The following is a 19,529-nucleotide window of genomic DNA, read 5'->3' on the forward strand; positions in this document are numbered from 1 at the left end:
TCTCCTGCTGTAGTCTCATGTCTGTCTCTGTTTCTCTTCTCCTGCTGTAGTCTCATGTCTGTCTCTGTTTCTCTTCTCCTGCTGTAGTCTCATGTCTGTCTCTGTTTCTCTTCTCCTGCTGTAGTCTCATGTCTGTCTCTGTTTCTCTTCTCCTGCTGTAGTCTCATGTCTGTCTCTGTTTCTCTTCTCCTGCTGTAGTCTCATGTGTGTCTCTGTTTCTCTTCTCCTGCTGTAGTCTCATGTCTGTCTCTGTTTCTCTTCTCCTGCTGTAGTCTCATGTCTGTCTCTGTTTCTCTTCTCCTGCTGTAGTCTCATGTCTGTCTCTGTTTCTCTTCTCCTGCTGTAGTCTCATGTCTGTCTCTGTTTCTCTTCTCCTGCTGTAGTCTCATGTCTGTCTCTGTTTCTCTTCTCCTGCTGTAGTCTCATGTGTGTCTCTGTTTCTCTTCTCCTGCTGTAGTCTCATGTCTGTCTCTGTTTCTCTTCTCCTGCTGTAGTCTCATGTCTGTCTCTGTTTCTCTTCTCCTGCTGTAGTCTCATGTCTGTCTCTGTTTCTCTTCTCCTGCTGTAGTCTCATGTCTGTCTCTGTTTCTCCTGCTGTAGTCTCATGTCTCTGTTTCTCTTCTCCTGCTGTAGTCTCATGTCTGTCTCTGTTTCTCTTCTCCTGCTGTAGTCTCATGTCTGTCTCTGTTTCTCTTCTCCTGCTGTAGTCTCATGTCTCTGTTTCTCTTCTCCTGCTGTAGTCTCATGTCTGTCTCTGTTTCTCTTCTCCTGCTGTAGTCTCATGTCTGTCTCTGTTTCTCTTCTCCTGCTGTAGTCTCATGTCTGTCTCTGTTTCTCTTCTCCTGCTGTAGTCTCATGTCTGTCTCTGTTTCTCTTCTCCTGCTGTAGTCTCATGTCTGTCTCTGTTTCTCTTCTCCTGCTGTAGTCTCATGTCTGTCTCTGTTTCTCTTCTCCTGCTGTAGTCTCATGTCTGTCTCTGTTTCTCTTCTCCTGCTGTAGTCTCATGTCTGTCTCTGTTTCTCTTCTCCTGCTGTAGTCTCATGTCTGTCTCTGTTTCTCCTGCTGTAGTCTCATGTCTGTCTCTGTTTCTCTTCTCCTGCTGTAGTCTCATGTCTGTCTCTGTTTCTCTTCTCCTGCTGTAGTCTCATGTCTGTCTCTGTTTCTCTTCTCCTGCTGTAGTCTCATGTCTGTCTCTGTTTCTCTTCTCCTGCTGTAGTCTCATGTCTGTCTCTGTTTCTCTTCTCCTGCTGTAGTCTCATGTCTGTCTCTGTTTCTCTTCTCCTGCTGTAGTCTCATGTCTGTCTCTGTTTCTCCTGCTGTAGTCTCATGTCTGTCTCTGTTTCTCTTCTCCTGCTGTAGTCTCATGTCTGTCTCTGTTTCTCTTCTCCTGCTGTAGTCTCATGTCTGTCTCTGTTTCTCTTCTCCTGCTGTAGTCTCATGTGTGTCTCTGTTTCTCTTCTCCTGCTGTAGTCTCATGTCTGTCTCTGTATCTCTTCTCCTGCTGTAGTCTCATGTCTGTCTCTGTTTCTCTTCCAGACCTGACGATTCGCCTCCTCTGCGACCCAAAGCTCCGCCTCCTCCTGTAAACAGTGCAGGTACAGGAAACCACAATGACACATCTTTACTTCTGCACTTCTGCTCCACACACACACACACACACACACACACACACACACACACACACACACACACACACACACACACACACACACATCCCCAAGATGAATTGTTTGAAGAAGAAAAGAAAGAAAACGTAGCCATTAACCATTACACATTATACCAGCAAAGTTCTTTACTATCTCAGCCCTGCCTGACGTGCGTCCCTCATCATGCTCTCGCTCAAGAGCTCAGTTTGCTGTTCACTGAAAATAATGAAACCGGTCTCAAGAAGAAGAAATACGCTTCCACATTTCAGTCGACCTGGTTCCAGGTCTTCTTCCCCTTTCTAACCACGAGCCACATCAGCAGACTTATAGATGTACTCGCCAGTGTTCTGCAAGAACGCGCTAAAAGAACAAGCTCATATTTTGGTGAACGCATGAGCCGAGCGGATCCTTTTACAAATACATGAACGTACAGTGAGCGTTGTTACAAATACATGAACGTACAGTGAGCGTTGTTACAAATACATGAACGTACAGTGAGCGTTGTTACAAATACATGAACGTACAGTGAGCGTTGTTACAAATACATGAACGTACAGTGAGCGTTGTTACAAATACATGAACGTACAGTGAGCGTTGTTACAAATACATGAACGTACAGTGAGCGTTGTTACAAATACATGAACGTACAGTGAGCGTTGTTACAAATACATGAACGTACAGTGAGAGTTGTTACAAATACATGAACGTACAGTGAGAGTTGTTACAAATACATGAACGTACAGTGAGAGTTGTTACAAATACATGAACGTACAGTGAGAGTTGTTACAAATACATGAACGTACAGTGAGCGTTGTTACAAATACATGAACGTACAGTGAGCGCTGTTACAAATACATGAACGTACAGTGAGCGTTGTTACAAATTAGGGATGCACCGATATGAAAATTTAGGCCGATGCCGATAACCGATATTAACATTGCTGTTATGGCCGATAACCGATATTTACCGATGTCGATATTATCTGTATAAAAACACATTTCTATGATAATAAAATGTTGTACATACTGAAAAACACATGTAAACACTGAATTTGAAAAGGTAATGCATTTCTCTATTTCAAAAACATTTGTAAAAGCCCATAAATCATAGATTTACTGCATTATTTCATCTCAATGTGAAGAATTTGGCTGATACCGATAACCGATAACAACATTGCAACATCGGACCGATACCGATATGTTAAAAAATGACTAACATCGGCCGATACCGATATGATTGCCGATATATCGTGCATCCCTATTACAAATACATGAACGTACAGTGAGCGCTGTTACAAATACATGAACGTACAGTGAGCGTTGTTACAAATACATGAACGTACAGTGAGAGTTGTTGCAAATACATGAACGTACAGTGAGCGTTGTTACAAATACATGAACGTACAGTGAGCGTTGTTACAAATACATGAACGTACAGTGAGCGTTGTTACAAATACATGAACGTACAGTGAGCGTTGTTACAAATACAGTGGGGAGAACAAGTATTTGATACACTGCCGATTTTGCAGGTTTTCCCACTTACAAAGCATGTAGAGGTCTGTCATTTTTATCATAGGTACACTTCAACTGTGAGAGACGGAATCTAAAACAAAAATCCAGGAAATCACATTGTATGAGTTTTTAAGTAATTAATTTGCATTCAATTGCATGAAATAAGTATTTGATACCTCAGAAAAACAGAACTTAATATTTGGTAAAGAAACCTTGTTCTAGCTGTTCTAGCTGTTCTAGATAACCCTGATTGGTTGCTTTGGAATTTTTTGGAATTGGGAAGTCATTTTAAGGATTTTAACAAGATAACTTAATTATTCGAAGTTGAGTATTTGATATACATCTTGAAACATGACTTCAGGGGTCTTTAATGAATGGCGTCCTGTGTTTGTCCACGCAGAGAAACAGAAGGAGACGGTGTACAGCAGGCTGCACAAATGGCTGTACGAGCGCTTCGGGGCGTACATCGAAGACTTTCGCTTCCAGCCCGAGGAGAACCCTGTAGAGAGAGCAGACGAGCCACTCAGTGCTAAGAGGTGAGGAGAACCCTGTAGAGAGAGCAGACGAGCCACTCAGTGCTAAGAGGTGAGGAGAACCCTGTAGAGAGAGCAGACGAGCCACTCAGTGCTAAGAGGTGAGGAGCAGACAAGCCACTCAGTGCTAAGAGGTGAGGAGAACCCTGTAGAGAGAGCAGAGGAGCCACTCAGTGCTAAGAGGTGAGGAGAACCCTGTAGAGCAGAGGAGCCACTCAGTGCTAAGAGGTGAGGAGAACACTGTAGAGAGAGAGCAGACGAGCCACTCAGTGCTAAGAGGTGAGGAGAACCCTGTAGAGAGAGCAGAGGAGCCACTCAGTGCTAAGAGGTGAGGAGAACCCTGTAGAGCAGAGGAGCCACTCAGTGCTAAGAGGTGAGGAGAACCCTGTAGAGCAGAGGAGCCACTCAGTGCTAAGAGGTGAGGAGAACCCTGTAGAGAGAGCAGACGAGCCACTCAGTGCTAAGAGGTGAGGAGAACACTGTAGAGAGAGAGCAGAGGAGCCACTCAGTGCTAAGAGGTGAGGAGAACCCTGTAGAGAGAGAGCAGAGGAGCCACTCAGTGCTAAGAGGTGAGGAGAACCCTGTAGAGCAGAGGAGCCACTCAGTGCTAAGAGGTGAGGAGAACCCTGCAGAGAGAGCAGAGGAGCTGCTCTTTGGTCTGTAGCTACAATGTTTTGACCAGGAAAATCACAGAGATTTGCTATTTTGATCCTTCCTTTCATAATGTCACATGGTTTTCAGGTGACATGTTGAAATGAAGTAGAGTTAAAGTCAGTGTTTGTGCCTGTATATGAAGGATCAGCCCATCAGCATTTTGGTAAACAAATGGCGTCACTGGGCGGAAACGGGTAAGATTCATAATGGGACCCTATGGAGCCAGCCTTGAGTGTCTCACTCTAGTCGGCTGTGCTGTTTACTAAATTCACTTCATTTTAAAAACTTTGACAGTTCACACAACTTTAACACGACATGCCTATATTACACATCAAACTCTTGAGCTACTTCTGCTCTCACTCAGAATGTCAAAATAGAAGCGGTGTGATGTATAGTTTTTGAGATATTGACGTTTGTTTGGCACAACTCATACTATTAACTGCTGCAGGGTTCCACATTTCTGGGTGGTTGTGATGTCACACTGATTCGTTCTATTGAATATCTTTTGCAATCTTTACATTTTCATGCTTAAGAAACAACAACTTTATAGACGGTTTTAACTTGACAACATAAACGTTCTAAATGAAACCGCAGCTCACTTCCTGTTGCAGTGTTTGCTAACAGGACAGGACTGACAGGACTGCTAGTCAGGAGGACTGACAATTCCGTGAAAACCGTCAAAATAAAGTTCCAAAAGACTCCTAAGTTCCAGGGGGCAGGCGTAATACTGTATGTTGATAACAAATACTTCAAATCAACTTTATTATCCCACATGGGGAAGTTCATTTGGTCCATTGCTCCAGACATAAAACATCCTAAAGCCTACAGTAAAGACAATGGATCATAATAACACATAAAACATACTGTATACACTCCCAACCAACAATAAATCAATAATAAAGGCAGATAAGACTAAATGTCCCTACAAACTCAGTCAAATATCAAAGTGCAAATGTGCAAACAGAGTGACCGGTTAAGCGAGCTGTTGGTTTAACCCTGCATGTTACAGTCTGATAACCTGTGGAATAAAAGAGTTCTTGTATAACCGCGGTAATGCCATTATGGTGGCAGCCCTAGTGTCTAGCCTTATCAGAGTTGAGCCAAACCTATTGTCTAGTGTCTAGCCTTATCAGAGTTGAGCCAAACCTATTGTCTAGTGTCTAGCCTTATCAGAGTTGAGCCAAACCTATTGGCACAACAGCCTGGAAAACCACACCTCATGACACAAGGATGTTGCAACGTCAATACATTAGACTGTGTTGTTACCAAGAAAGTGTTTACTGAGGTCATCAATCGGCGGAATTTCATCAAATTTGCCTCAAATGTCGACTTGGATGCAAGGATGAACTGATTAGATTTTGGTAATAAGAGGTCAAAGTTCAAGGTCACTATGACCTCACGAACCCCCATTTCTAAACTCTTTAATGCGATAGCTCAGGAACGCCTTGAGGGAATTTCTTCGAATTTGCCTCAAACGTCCACTTGGACTCAAGGATGAACTGATTACATTTTAGTGGTCAAAGTTCAAGGTCACTGTGACATCATGGCCGCTCGTTTCATGATCAGGCCAGTTCAAATGTGTTTTCCCCCCCTTGTTCTGTGCAGTAGCTTTAAAAGATCATTTTGTTTATTTTCAACCTGGGTCTTATTTTCTTGAAGATGCTTGATTGTGTTCAGATTCCATCACTTACGCTGCTGAGGAGCTGAAAAATAACAATTAGATGTTTCCTTTAAGGTGGTTGAGTGCTGAGTTTCTGAGAGCTGTTAAATATCTCCTCTCTCCTCCACAGGTTGACAGAAAACATGCGACGGCTCAGTGAGTACTGACACTTACACGTTTATTTTTAACGCACACCTCAAACTTGTTTTTATCATAACGAGAACATCAGTTGGCCTGCGAATTCAGTAACTGACATTGACGCAGACGCACAGTAGGAGACACTAACTCCAGTATTATGCTTGTTTGTTTGATCATATAGTCAGTCTATGTGACAAGTGGAATAGTAGTAAAGTGTATAAAATAATGAAAAGGTGTGTTTCACCAAGCGTGTACTTGGTCACAATATAACAACACTTTATTATTTGTAGTTTATTTATCACAGCTGTTTTTCCTGTAGGAACCTGATCAGGCAGCACTTTGAAACGAGTTGTTTGGTCCAAAAGGTTTTGATTGACCTGATTGATCATAATTGAACTGAAAGAAAGGAGAGGTAGGTGTATTGAAAGAGCTGTGTCTCCCTCGTGTGTCCAGAGCGTGGCGTCAAGCCTGTCACCAACTTCATGAGGAACCTTTCTGCCTTATCCAGCTGGCACTCTGTTTACACGTCTGCCATCGCCTTCATCGTGAGTACACACACACACAGGTCTCATCAGATATTGATTGATTGATTGATTGATTGATTGATTGATTGATTGATTGATTGATTTATTTATTTATTTATGTATTTATTTATTTATTTATTTATTTATTTATTTATTTATTTATTTATTTATGTATTTCATAATAAATAAATAAGTAGAAAAGTGCACTCAGTAGAGTGCAGATCTCCACCAAACCCCAACTGCAAAGAGAACCACTTGCAGATTACAAGGCGACATAAACATTGTTTAATTGAGTTTGGCATACGGCCAAGAGTGAACGGAGTGTATGGTGCTTATAGCCTGTCTTAGCCTATGTGAATGTATGGTGCTTATAGCCTGTCTTAGCCTATGTGAATGTATGGTGCTTATAGCCTGTCTTAGCCTATGTGAATGTATGGTGCTTATAGCCTGTCTTAGCCTATGTGAATGTATGGTGCTTATAGCCTGTCTTAGCCTATGTGAATGTATGGTGCTTATAGCCTGTCTTAGCCTATGTGTTTGTATATACAGTAATAAAGATGTAAAAAGCTCGTTCGATTAGGGACGGGACCGGTCCGATCCAATATCGGTATCGGGTGCCGATACTGACGTAATTCACGGATCGGATTTTTCCCGATCCACGTGCCATGCGCTTGCCGATGCATGGGTTGCGGTGAACAGTTAATGAGGCATGCCTCCGTTCCAGAAATTCCATTCCACAGTTTGCAATGCGCTAGCCTGTAGCAGCAGCATGTTTCATCCAGAAGTCTGTCCGAGCAGTGCGGGAGGCGGGGCCACTGGGCAGGACTGGAGGGGCAGTAAACACACAGATTGCGCAAAATTGCAGTTCAGAAGCCCCGCAAAGCCAGCAGCCTCGCCACAGAAATTGCTTTCACACAGAGCCAAGCAGCACAGCCACATTCCCGTCCTGCGGTGTGCTTTCAGGCGACAGCCACCGCTCCCGGATTGAAAGGTGAGCGGAGGCATTTCCACTCAGCTCCTCGCCCAAATGAATATTTTCATAGGTTAGTGTAGCCTAGCCTACTGTATGATGAACGAATTCATTCAACAACCAAACATCGCTGATGTATGCCACCCAACGAGGTGCAGCTGCGGTTGTTAAGGATAAGCTGATAAAGCTGCGCTCGTTAAGGATCAGATAAAACACGAAAGTGTTGTCCACATGCATGGTAACAAGGCTTTCAATATTCATCTGATCGACTTTATGCATCACAGACACACCATCAGGTAGGCTACAAGGCTAATTCTTATCTTTTGGTTCCAGTTTTTTGTAAACCAAATTATTCCCATCAAGTAGCCTAATTAGGGGCCGTCCTGAAAGACGACGCCCGCATATCAAACAGCTGCAGTCTGCATAACGTTCGTCGGGGGAATAGTAGCCTATAGACTATAACGTTAGTAGTTTTTGTAAGGGAATGCACAGAGCTGGTTTCGAGAGGGAATATCCTCAGACCAACTCGTCACAGACAGCTATAGCCCTCTGAAGCTTATTATTATATCCGTTAATTTGACCTACTAATTGTCAACATCGTTTGAGCATAAAGCCTAACCTACTTACTAGGCACGGAGCATTCCTCCTGGCGTCCCTGCAGTCATGATTGTATAGGCTACTTTTTTTTACTTTCACTCGTGCACTTTCTTGCTGCATGAGGTGATTTCCCCTGTTATTTTTTTATGAATGAGCTGACCATTCGCACCGTTCCGACTTGCTGCTCCGACGCTTTCAAGTGGAGGCGGGTTGCCTGCTAATCCGGCGCTGTGACAAGGTCGGCTGGCAGGACAAAAGGCGTAAAACAATTACCCACCAACACACGTTCACAACTTTCACATCGGAGGCGCGGATCCTATTTTCCGTGCATTTTTCGGCTTTCAAGGCCGGTGTGAAAGCGCCTAGAGACTCACTCTCGACAGAGCAGACAGACAGAGAGAAGCCGCAGTGAACCAGGACACGGACGGACAGACACACACACACATGACTGATCACATAATGATAATAATAATAAAATAAAAATAATAACAGGTCACACTGTGTGCGCGTGCGTGTGCGCGTGCGTGTGTGTGTGTGTGTGTGTGTGTGTGCGCGTGTGTGTGTGCGTGTGTGACCCTCTCTGTTATTCACAGATCTATATGAATGCAGCCTGGCACGGATGGGCTGTCCCCATGTTCCTGTTCCTCGCCATCCTCAGGCTCTCCTTGAATTACCTCATAGCCAGGTCAGCCCGCCCACACCCCAACAGCCAATCACACAGCCCGCCCACACCCAGTCAGCCAATCAGATGGCCCGTCCACACCCCGTCAGCCAATCAGACGACTCGCCCACACCCAGTCAGCCAATCACACGGCTCGACCACACGTCATCAGCCAATCACACAGCTCGACTACACCCTCTCAGCCAATCACACATCAGAATTCACTTTATCATACACACCAAGTACAATACCTGTCAATGATGTTAATCTTTGGCAATGGTGGACAGATAACTGAAATAGTAGTACAGTCTCTGCTGTCTCCTGTGTATGATGTCATGGTGTTGTCTCTCTGCTGTCTCCTGTGTATGATGTCATGGTGTTGTCTCTCTGCTGTCTCCTGTCTTGATGTCATGGTGTTGTCTCTCTGCTGTCTCCTGTGTATGATGTCATGGTGTTGTCTCTCTGCTGTCTCCTGTGTTGATGTCATGACGTTGTCTCTCTGCTGTCTCCTGTGTATGATGTCATGGCGTTGTCTCTCTGCTGTCTCCTGTGTATGATGTAATGGCGTTGTCTCTCTGCTGTCTCCTGTGTATGATGTCATGGCGTTGTCTCTCTGCTGTCTCCTGTGTATGATGTCATGGTGTTGTCTCTCTGCTGTCTCCTGTGTATGATGTCATGGTGTTGTCTCTCTGCTGTCTCCTGTGTATGATGTCATGGTGTTGTCTCTCTGCTGTCTCCTGTGTTGATGTCATGGTGTTGTCTCTCTGCTGTCTCCTGTGTTGATGTCATGGTGTTGTCTCTCTGCTGTCTCCTGTGTATGATGTCATGGTGTTGTCTCTCTGATGTCTCCTGTGTATGATGTCATGGCATTGTCTCTCTGATGTCTCCTGTGTATGATGTCATGGCGTTGTCTCTCTGCTGTCTCCTGTGTATGATGTCATGGCGTTGTCTCTCTGCTGTCTCCTGTGTATGATGTCATGGTGTTGTCTCTCTGCTGTCTCTCAGAGGGTGGAGGATCCAGTGGAGCATCGTGCCTGAGGTGTCTGAGCCGGTGGTAAGAGACTACACATTACTCTTTTAGCTCTAGTGAGACCTGAGCCACTTCTTAACATGCAGTGGAATCCGTATTATAACCTGCACCTAGCCGGTTGGCCTGCATGTTAAACAACAATTAGCCGGCCTATGCGCACTCCCGCGACTCCGTATCTTATCTACCTCGACCACCGGTATAAGATCCGCTTCCACGCAATCGTGGCTCATGTTTAACAGTGGCAGGTCATTATCCGCATATCCGTAGTGGGCGGGTGTGGCTCTTCGTGACTCACTTCACGTTCGCTAGTTTATTAATTAATGAATCGTTCGGGCAATCGCTTATATCAACGAGCAAACTCACGGTTTCCTCAAGTGCTGCAAAAACGGCTTGATTTGTTAAGTGGGGGCTAGAATGACCGTGCTTTCCGATGTGAGGGCTGGCTTGACTGCAGTTGCAGGCAGCCAGGTCCAGTGCATCAGGAGGGACGCTGCTGCGTTGCTTGCTTGCTCCCATGTCAGAAAAAGCCTAACTTTTGTGGGGAGAAATACATTGAAAACTACCGTAGTCAGATATGACTTGAAATGCCACTTGTAAAATAAATCACCCACAGTGATTGACGACGGTGCGACCACTATTTTGACTGCCTATAGCTAAAGCTGTTTCCTATCACATTTCTTGTGTTTGATACATGCTACCGCCCCCCCCCCCCCCCCCCGTCGCCCACTGGCAGAAAAAACGGCTCATATCCAGTTGTTTCTTAACAAAGACCCCTCATGTTTAGAAAGGCAAAACCTGAAAATATCCTGTTCTCTCTAGCTGGACATGATCCAGAGTTCATGTTTAAAAGGCACTCTGGAGAGACTAAAGTATAAAAGTATCTTTTTATTCTTTACCTGGCAATACATCCTGCTTACCGAAGCAGTGAAAGGGAAGTTGAAAACATACTTACCGTATAGGATTATGAAACAGTGACGTTTGTGTTCAGCAAGATAATCACAAATGAGGACAACTTTTATCCAAAACTGCCCGTGTGATTCTGCTCCTTTCGGGTCACAATTTCCCAGAAAATCTGGCGGATGTGACGTTCTGCACATTCACGAGCCTGCCTCTTGTACTGGCTCCGGCTGGAAATACACCAACGAAGAAGAAGGCTAACAGGCTAACGTTACGTTCGCTAGCTAATGCAGTCAAGGAATGTCAGTAAATAACCAACAACACAGAGTCCAGTAAAAAGTCCACACAGAAAAAGAAAGCAAGATTTATCTAGTGAAGCCCGTCTGGCCAAACAGCAGCAATGTGACCGATGTCAGGGGGAAACTAGAGTCGCGGCTGTGTTTTCGGTTTATGGAGGGACCTTGGTGTATTAGCTGCTGTGATAATGTGGTTTTTGCTGGGTATAGATAAAGTTAGCTGCTTGCTAACGCGGCGGCGGCGCTAATGGATTTAGCACCCAGTCAGAAGCTCCGCTAATAACATTACCGTCTTGTGTGGATAATGCAACAGTCGCAAATATGCCTAACGTTACTACAGTTATGCTTATAGAACATTGTTTGACTGTTCAGTTTGATTCAGCTCACATCAGCCCCAGGCATTAGACTGTACCGCATAATATAGGGGGAGCAGGCTATTTCCTGGCTCATGCTAACATGAGTATCCACAGCCAACGCAAGCCAAAACAAGTTCCTCTTAATGGCCACCAGTGTCAGTAATAGTTAGAATTTACGGATTGGACCTTTAATCGCTTTCTTTTGCCCTCGCGGTCAGACAGAACCTACAGTATCATGCCTGGAGTGAGAAGGGGCTGCTTTCCATCAGATACCTATACATAGATGGTCATTTTGCATCCTTTGATCTTCTGAGGAAATTTGAGTTGGCCAACACGCACTGGCTCACATTCTTACAAGTCAGAGATGATGTTCGATCCAAGATTCGTAACTTTGAAGTTCTCCCAAATGAACATGCTTTTTTTGATGTTTTGTTAAGCCCACCTCACTCCAGGCATTTTATTTCTAGATTTGTGTGTCTGTTTGATGGCTGCATCAGGGCTCCCACTGACTCACCGTCTTCACTATTCCAAGTCTACGTTGCATAAGATCTACCCTTCTGTCTCACCACTATGTGATATGTGTCAGATGTTAGAGGGTACATTGTCCCATGCTTTTTGGTTTTGCCCTTCACTATCCGGATTCTGGGCCAAAATATTTGATTGGTACTCTAATCTAAGGCCTATAAAATAACCCTTCAGCCGGAGGCGGAACTCGCCGTCTCCGGCTGCTCGGAATCCTCTCTGCTCCTCCCTATAGGCTGTACAACAGTCCCTGACACGGGACGACTGTCGCTAAGAGACTCATTCTGAAGGAGTGGAAGTCCCCCTCTCTGCCTCCTTTTCAGCTGTGGCTGACGGGCACGGTCTCGGTTATACGTATGGAGAGACTCAGGTTCCTGAGGACCAACTCGCATGGGAAATTCTCAAATATCTGGGACCCGTTTCTGGCCTGCTTGGACGAGGTTAGGGGCGACGGGCAACTCGCCCAGCTGACTTCACATGGACCCCTTGCGTGGGATCCCACACACATCTCTTGCGAGCACATGACCACCTTACGTGGCTGCTAGCAACATAATGTAACATTCAAATGTTGATGATATACAGTATGGATGCCTTTTCTTTTTCCTCTTCTCCTCCTCCACCTGTTTTTGTTTTTCACCTTCTATAAATCCCAAAATAAAATAATAAAAAAGAAATATGGATAGAAATCACATTTAATACCAGGTGTAACTGGGCCTAAAGTCTCAGTTATTCTTGGATTTTGGATGGTGTCCAGATCGCATCATGCTGCTGTGATGTAATAACACTTCCTCTCTCTACCAGGAGCCTCCAAAAGAAGATCTGACTGTTTCAGAGAAGTTCCAGCTGGTTCTGGACGTGGCTCAGAAAGCCCAGGTGAGATGTGACGTGGTGACGGGGTGTTAAAGCTCAGGTGAGATGTGATGTGGTGTTAAAGCTCAGGTGAGATGTGACATGGTGTTAAAGCTCAGGTGAGATGTGACGTGGTGTTAAAGCTCAGGTGAGATGTGATGTGGTGACATGGTGTTAAAGCTCAGGTGAGATGTGGTGTTAAAGCTCAGGTGAGATGTGGTGTTAAAGCTCAGGTGAGATGTGACATGGTGTTAAAGCTCAGGTGAGATGTGACGTGGTGTTAAAGCTCAGGTGAGATGTGATGTGGTGTTAAAGCTCAGGTGAGATGTGGTGTTAAAGCTCAGGTGAGATGTGGTGTTAAAGCTCAGGTGAGATGTGACGTGGTGTTAAAGCTCAGGTGAGATGTGACATGGTGTTAAAGCTCAGGTGAGATGTGACGTGGTGTTAAAGCTCAGGTGAGATGTGACGTGGTGTTAAAGCTCAGGTGAGATGTGGTGTGGTGTTAAAGCCCAGGTGAGATGTGACGTGGTGTTAAAGCTCAGGTGAGATGTGGTGTTAAAGCTCAGGTGAGATGTGGTGTTAAAGCTCAGGTGAGATGTGACGTGGTGTTAAAGCTCAGGTGAGATGTGACGTGGTGTTAAAGCTCAGGTGAGATGTGACATGGTGTTAAAGCTCAGGTGAGATGTGACGTGGTGTTAAAGCTCAGGTGAGATGTGACGTGGTGTTAAAGCTCAGGTGAGATGTGGTGTGGTGTTAAAGCCCAGGTGAGATGTGATGTGGTGTTAAAGCTCAGGTGAGATGTGACGTGGTGTTAAAGCCCAGGTGAGATGTGATGTGGTGTTAAAGCTCAGGTGAGATGTGGTGTTAAAGCTCAGGTCAGATGTGATGTGGTGTTAAAGCTCAGGTGAGATGTGGTGTTAAAGCCCAGGTGAGATGTGACGTGGTGTTAAAGCTCAGGTGAGATGTGGTGTTAAAGCTCAGGTGAGATGTGACGTGGTGTTAAAGCTCAGGTGAGATGTGATGTGGTGTTAAAGCTCAGGTGAGATGTGGTGTTAAAGCTCAGGTGAGATGTGGTGTTAAAGCTCAGGTGAGATGTGGTGTTAAAGCTCAGGTGAGATGTGGTGTTAAAGCTCAGGTGAGATGTGACGTGGTGTTAAAGCTCAGGTGAGATGTGGTGTTAAAGCTCAGGTGAGATGTGACATGGTGTTAAAGCTCAGGTGAGATGTGACGTGGTGTTAAAGCTCAGGTGAGATGTGACATGGTGTTAAAGCTCAGGTGAGATGTGGTGTTAAAGCTCAGGTGAGATGTGGTGTTAAAGCTCAGGTGAGATGTGGTGTTAAAGCTCAGGTGAGATGTGGTGTTAAAGCTCAGGTGAGATGTGACGTGGTGTTAAAGCTCAGGTGAGATGTGGTGTTAAAGCTCAGGTGAGATGTGGTGTTAAAGCTCAGGTGAGATGTGGTGTTAAAGCTCAGGTGAGATGTGATGTTAAAGCTCAGGTGAGATGTGGTGTTAAAGCTCAGGTGAGATGTGACGTGGTGTTAAAGCTCAGGTGAGATGTGATGTGGTGTTAAAGCTCAGGTGAGATGTGACATGGTGTTAAAGCCCAGGTGAGATGTGACGTGGTGTTAAAGCTCAGGTGAGATGTGGTGTTAAAGCTCAGGTGAGATGTGACGTGGTGTTAAAGCTCAGGTGAGATGTGATGTGGTGTTAAAGCTCAGGTGAGATGTGACATGGTGTTAAAGCCCAGGTGAGATGTGACGTGGTGTTAAAGCTCAGGTGAGATGTGGTGTTAAAGCTCAGGTGAGATGTGATGTGGTGTTAAAGCTCAGGTGAGATGTGGTGTTAAAGCTCAGGTGAGATGTGGTGTTAAAGCTCAGGTGAGATGTGGTGTTAAAGCTCAGGTGAGATGTGGTGTTAAAGCTCAGGTGAGATGTGGTGTTAAAGCTCAGGTGAGATGTGATGTTAAAGCTCAGGTGAGATGTGACGGGGTGTTAAAGCCCAGGTGAGATGTGACGTGGTGTTAAAGCTCAGGTGAGATGTGGTGTTAAAGCTCAGGTGAGATGTGACGTGGTGTTAAAGCTCAGGTGAGATGTGACGTGGTGTTAAAGCTCAGGTGAGGTGTGACGTGGTGTTAAAGCTCAGGTGAGATGTGATGTTAAAGCCCAGGTGAGGTGTGACGTGGTGTTAAAGCTCAGGTGAGATGTGGTGTTAAAGCTCAGGTGAGATGTGACGTGGTGTTAAAGCTCAGGTGAGATGTGGTGTTAAAGCTCAGGTGAGATGTGATGTGGTGTTAAAGCTCAGGTGAGATGTGGTGTTAAAGCTCAGGTGAGATGTGATGTGGTGTTAAAGCTCAGGTGAGATGTGGTGTTAAAGCTCAGGTGAGATGTGATGTGGTGTTAAAGCTCAGGTGAGATGTGGTGTTAAAGCTCAGGTGAGATGTGATGTGGTGTTAAAGCTCAGGTGAGATGTGGTGTTAAAGCTCAGGTGAGATGTGGTGTTAAAGCTCAGGTGAGATGTGATGTTAAAGCTCAGGTGAGATGTGGTGTTAAAGCTCAGGTGAGATGTGGTGTTAAAGCTCAGGTGAGATGTGATGTTAAAGCTCAGGTGAGATGTGACGTGGTGTTAAAGCTCAGGTGAGATGTGGTGTTAAAGCTCAGGTGAGATGTGATGTTAAAGCCCAGGTGAGATGTGACGTGGTGTTAAAGCTCAGGTGAGATGTGACGTGGTGTTAAAGCTCAGGTGAGATGTGACATGGTGTTAAAGCTCAGGTGAGATGTGATGTTAAAGCCCAGGTGAGGTGTGACGTGGTGTTAAAGCTCAGGTGAGATGTGACATGGTGTTAAAGCTCAGGTGAGATGTGATGTTAAAGCCCAGGTGAGGTGTGACGTGGTGTTAAAGCTCAGGTGAGATGTGACATGGTGTTAAAGCTCAGGTGAGATGTGACGTGGTGTTAAAGCTCAGGTGAGATGTGATGTTAAAGCTCAGGTGAGATGTGACGTGGTGACATGGTGTTAAAGCCCAGGTGAGATGTGACGTGGTGACGGGGTGTTAAAGCTATGGGAGGACAGCTGCTCCTCACAGCCACTGAGTTTCTGTTATTTCCTTCTCACAGAATCTGTTTGGCAAGATGGCCGACATCCTGGAGAAAATAAAGAAGTGAGTCCTGATTTACTTGTTGAATGCAGTACAATATGGTTCACATGCCCATGCATGCACACAGTGTGTGTGTGTGTTAGGGATGCACGGTATACCGGTACTACAATGGTACCGCGATACTTTAAAAGATGTGATGGGTTGTGTCAGTGTGCGTGCGACCGTTAGCGGAGGAGCGAGCACTGCAGCTGCTCTCTGACTGGCTCTTTCAAATCCCTGTGTGAGTGTGCAGAGTTCCCCCCTCCCCTCTCTGTGTGAGCTTGCAGAGTTCCCCCCTCCCCTCTCTGTGTGAGCTTGCAGAGTTCCCCCCTCCCCTCTCTGTGTGAGCTTGCAGAGTTCCCCCCTCCCCTCTCTGTGTGAGTGTGCAGAGTTCCCCCCTCCCCTCTCTGTGTGAGCGTGCAGAGTTCCCCCCCTCCCCTCTCTGTGTGAGCGTGCAGAGTTCCCCCCTCCCCTCTCTGTGTGAGCATGCAGAGTTCCCCCCTCCCCTCTCTGTGTGAGCATGCAGAGTTCCCCCCTCCCCTCTCTGTGTGAGCGTGCAGAGTTCCCCCCTCCCCTCCCCTGTCTGTGTGAGCGTGCAGAGTTCCCCCCCTCCCCTCTCTGTGTGAGCGTGCAGAGTTCCCCCCTCCCCTCGCTGTGTGAGTGTGCAGAGTTCCCCCCTCCCCTCTCTGCTCTGCCAGCATTGTGCTCACAGCTCAAATGTCAGTCCTCATTCAGCAGCCCTGATAGACAGACACAGTGAACATGGCCGCGGCTTCTTCTGCAGTACAGAGGAATCTCCGCAGACGGAGGTGGAAGCACAACCTTCTTTTTCTAATCAGATGTATCAGTCTCGGCTCACATGGGACATACAGTGTTAGCCTCTCTTATACTCACACTGTCCCCACCTGCTACAGTGTTAGCCTCTCTTATACTCACACTGTCTCACCTGCTACAGTGTTAGCCTCTCTTATACTCACACTGTCCCCACCTGCTACAGTGTTAGCCTCTCTTATACTCACACTGTCCTCACCTGCTACAGTGTTAGCCTCTCTTATACTCACACTGTCCCCACCTGCTACAGTGTTAGCCTCTCTTATACTCACACTGTCCCCACCTGCTACAGTGTTAGCCTCTCTTATACTCACACTGTCCCCACCTGCTACAGTGTTAGCCTCTCTTATACTCACACTGTCCCCACCTGCTACAGTGTTAGCCTCTCTTATACTCACACTGTCCCCACCTGCTACAGTGTTAGCCTCTCTTATACTCACACTGTCTCACCTGCTACAGTGTTAGCCTCTCTTATACTCACACTGTCCTCACCTGCTACAGTGTTAGCCTCTCTTATACTCTCACTGTCCCCACCTGCTACAGTGTTAGCCTCTCTTATACTCACACTGTCCCCACCTGCTACAGTGTTAGCCTCTCTTATACTCACACTGTCCCCACCTGCTACAGTGTTAGCCTCTCTTATACTCACACTGTCTCACCTGCTACAGTGTTAGCCTCTCTTATACTCACACTGTCCCCACCTGCTACAGTGTTAGCCTCTCTTATACTCACACTGTCCCCACCTGCTACAGTGTTAGCCTCTCTTATACTCACACTGTCCCCACCTGCTACAGTGTTAGCCTCTCTTATACTCACACTGTCCCCACCTGCTACAGTGTTAGCCTCTCTTATACTCTCACTGTCCCCACCTGCTACAGTGTTAGCCTCTCTTATACTCACACTGTCTCACCTGCTACAGTGTTAGCCTCTCTTATACTCACACTGTCTCACCTGCTACAGTGTTAGCCTCTCTTATACTGACACTGTCCCCACCTGCTACAGTGTTAGCCTCTCTTATACTCACACTGTCCCCACCTGCTACAGTGTTAGCCTCTCTTATACTCACACTGTCCCCACCTGCTACAGTGTTAGCTTCTCTTATACTCACACTGTCCCCACCTGCTACAGTGTTAGCCTCTCTTATACTCACACTGTCCCCACCTGCTACAGTGTTAGCCTCTCTTATACTCACACTGTCCCCACCTGCTACAGTGTTAGCCTCTCTTATACTCTCACTGTCCCCACCTGCTACAGTGTTAGCCTCTCTTATACTCACACTGTCCCCACCTGCTACAGTGTTAGCCTCTCTTATACTCACACTGTCCCCACCTGCTACAGTGTTAGCCTCTCTTATACTCACACTGTCCCCACCTGCTACAGTGTTAGCCTCTCTTATACTCACACTGTCCCCACCTGCTACAGTGTTAGCCTCTCTTATACTCACACTGTCCCCACCTGCTACATTGTTAGCCTCTCTTATACTCACACTGTCCCCACCTGCTACAGTGTTAGCCTCTCTTATACTCACACTGTCCCCACCTGCTACAGTGTTAGCCTCTCTTATACTCACACTGTCCCCACCTGCTACAGTGTTAGCCTCTCTTATACTCTCACTGTCCCCACCTGCTACAGTGTTAGCCTCTCTTATACTCACACTGTCCCCACCTGCTACAGTGTTAGCCTCTCTTATACTCACACTGTCCCCACCTGCTACAGTGTTAGCCTCTCTTATACTCACACTGTCCCCACCTGCTACAGTGTTAGCCTCTCTTATACTCTCACTGTCCCCACCTGCTACAGTGTTAGCTTCTCTTATCGACGCTTTTCACAGAATTGTGTTGCCAGGGAACAGTGTGGAACCTAACTTATGTCCTGTGAGTTATTGTACTAGCAAACACTGCAACAGGACAGCTGAGGGACAATTAGAATGTTGATGGTGTCGAGGTGACCCCGTCTATACTGTTAGCTGATTGTGTGTGCGTGTGTGTGTGTGTGTGTGTGTGTGCGTGTGTGTGTGTGTGTGTGTGTGTGTGTGTGTGTGTGTGTGTGTGTGTGTGTGTGTGTGTGTGTGTGCGCTCCAGCCTGTTCATGTGGGTGCAGCCAGAGATCACCCAGAAGCTCTACATCGGCCTGTGGGTGGCCTTCATCTCCTCCTGCCTGCTGCCATTCAAACTACTGGGCTTCATGATGGGTAGCTACAGTCCACAATATACTATGGGTTTATATATATAATATATATATATATATATAATATACTATGGGTTTATATATATAATATATATATATATATAATATACTATGGGTTTATATATATATATATATATATATATATATATATATATATATATATAATATACTATGGGTTTATATATATAATATAAATATATAATATAATATATATATATATATAATATACTATGGGTTTTACAGACTAGTTTCTTTTAGGAAAACACAATATACTATGGGTTTCACACACTAGTTTATTTTAGGAAAACACAATATACTATGGGTTTATATATATATTATATATATATATATATATATATATATATATATATATATATATATATATATATATATATACATATATATATATAATATACCGGTACTATGGGTTTCACACACTAGTTTATTTTAGGAAAACACAATATACTATGGGTTTCACAGACTAGTTTATTTTAGGAAAACACAATATAAATACATTGAACAATCATTTTCTACA

The 19,529-nt window shown here is 45.4% G+C and overlaps 1 protein-coding gene across 1 annotated transcript in view; it reads left to right on the plus strand.

Annotated features, from left to right (window-relative positions):
* LOC310800334 (GRAM domain-containing protein 4-like) overlaps nt 1–19,529 on the plus strand; it is a 50,517-nt gene that overhangs the window by 21,322 nt on the left and 9,666 nt on the right. Inside the window, exons 5-13 of the mRNA XM_083662927.1 lie at nt 1,537–1,595; nt 3,558–3,693; nt 6,135–6,160; nt 6,596–6,687; nt 8,827–8,918; nt 9,900–9,948; nt 12,797–12,868; nt 15,957–16,000; nt 18,889–18,998. Of these exons, the coding sequence (XP_083519053.1) occupies nt 1,537–1,595; nt 3,558–3,693; nt 6,135–6,160; nt 6,596–6,687; nt 8,827–8,918; nt 9,900–9,948; nt 12,797–12,868; nt 15,957–16,000; nt 18,889–18,998 (680 nt within the window). The remainder of the gene's footprint in view (nt 1–1,536; nt 1,596–3,557; nt 3,694–6,134; nt 6,161–6,595; nt 6,688–8,826; nt 8,919–9,899; nt 9,949–12,796; nt 12,869–15,956; nt 16,001–18,888; nt 18,999–19,529) is intronic.

The sequence above is a fragment of the Poromitra crassiceps genome (genome assembly GCF_964638095.1).
Source record: "Poromitra crassiceps genome assembly, chromosome: 30".
In the NCBI taxonomy this organism is placed as follows: domain Eukaryota; kingdom Metazoa; phylum Chordata; class Actinopteri; order Beryciformes; family Melamphaidae; genus Poromitra; species Poromitra crassiceps.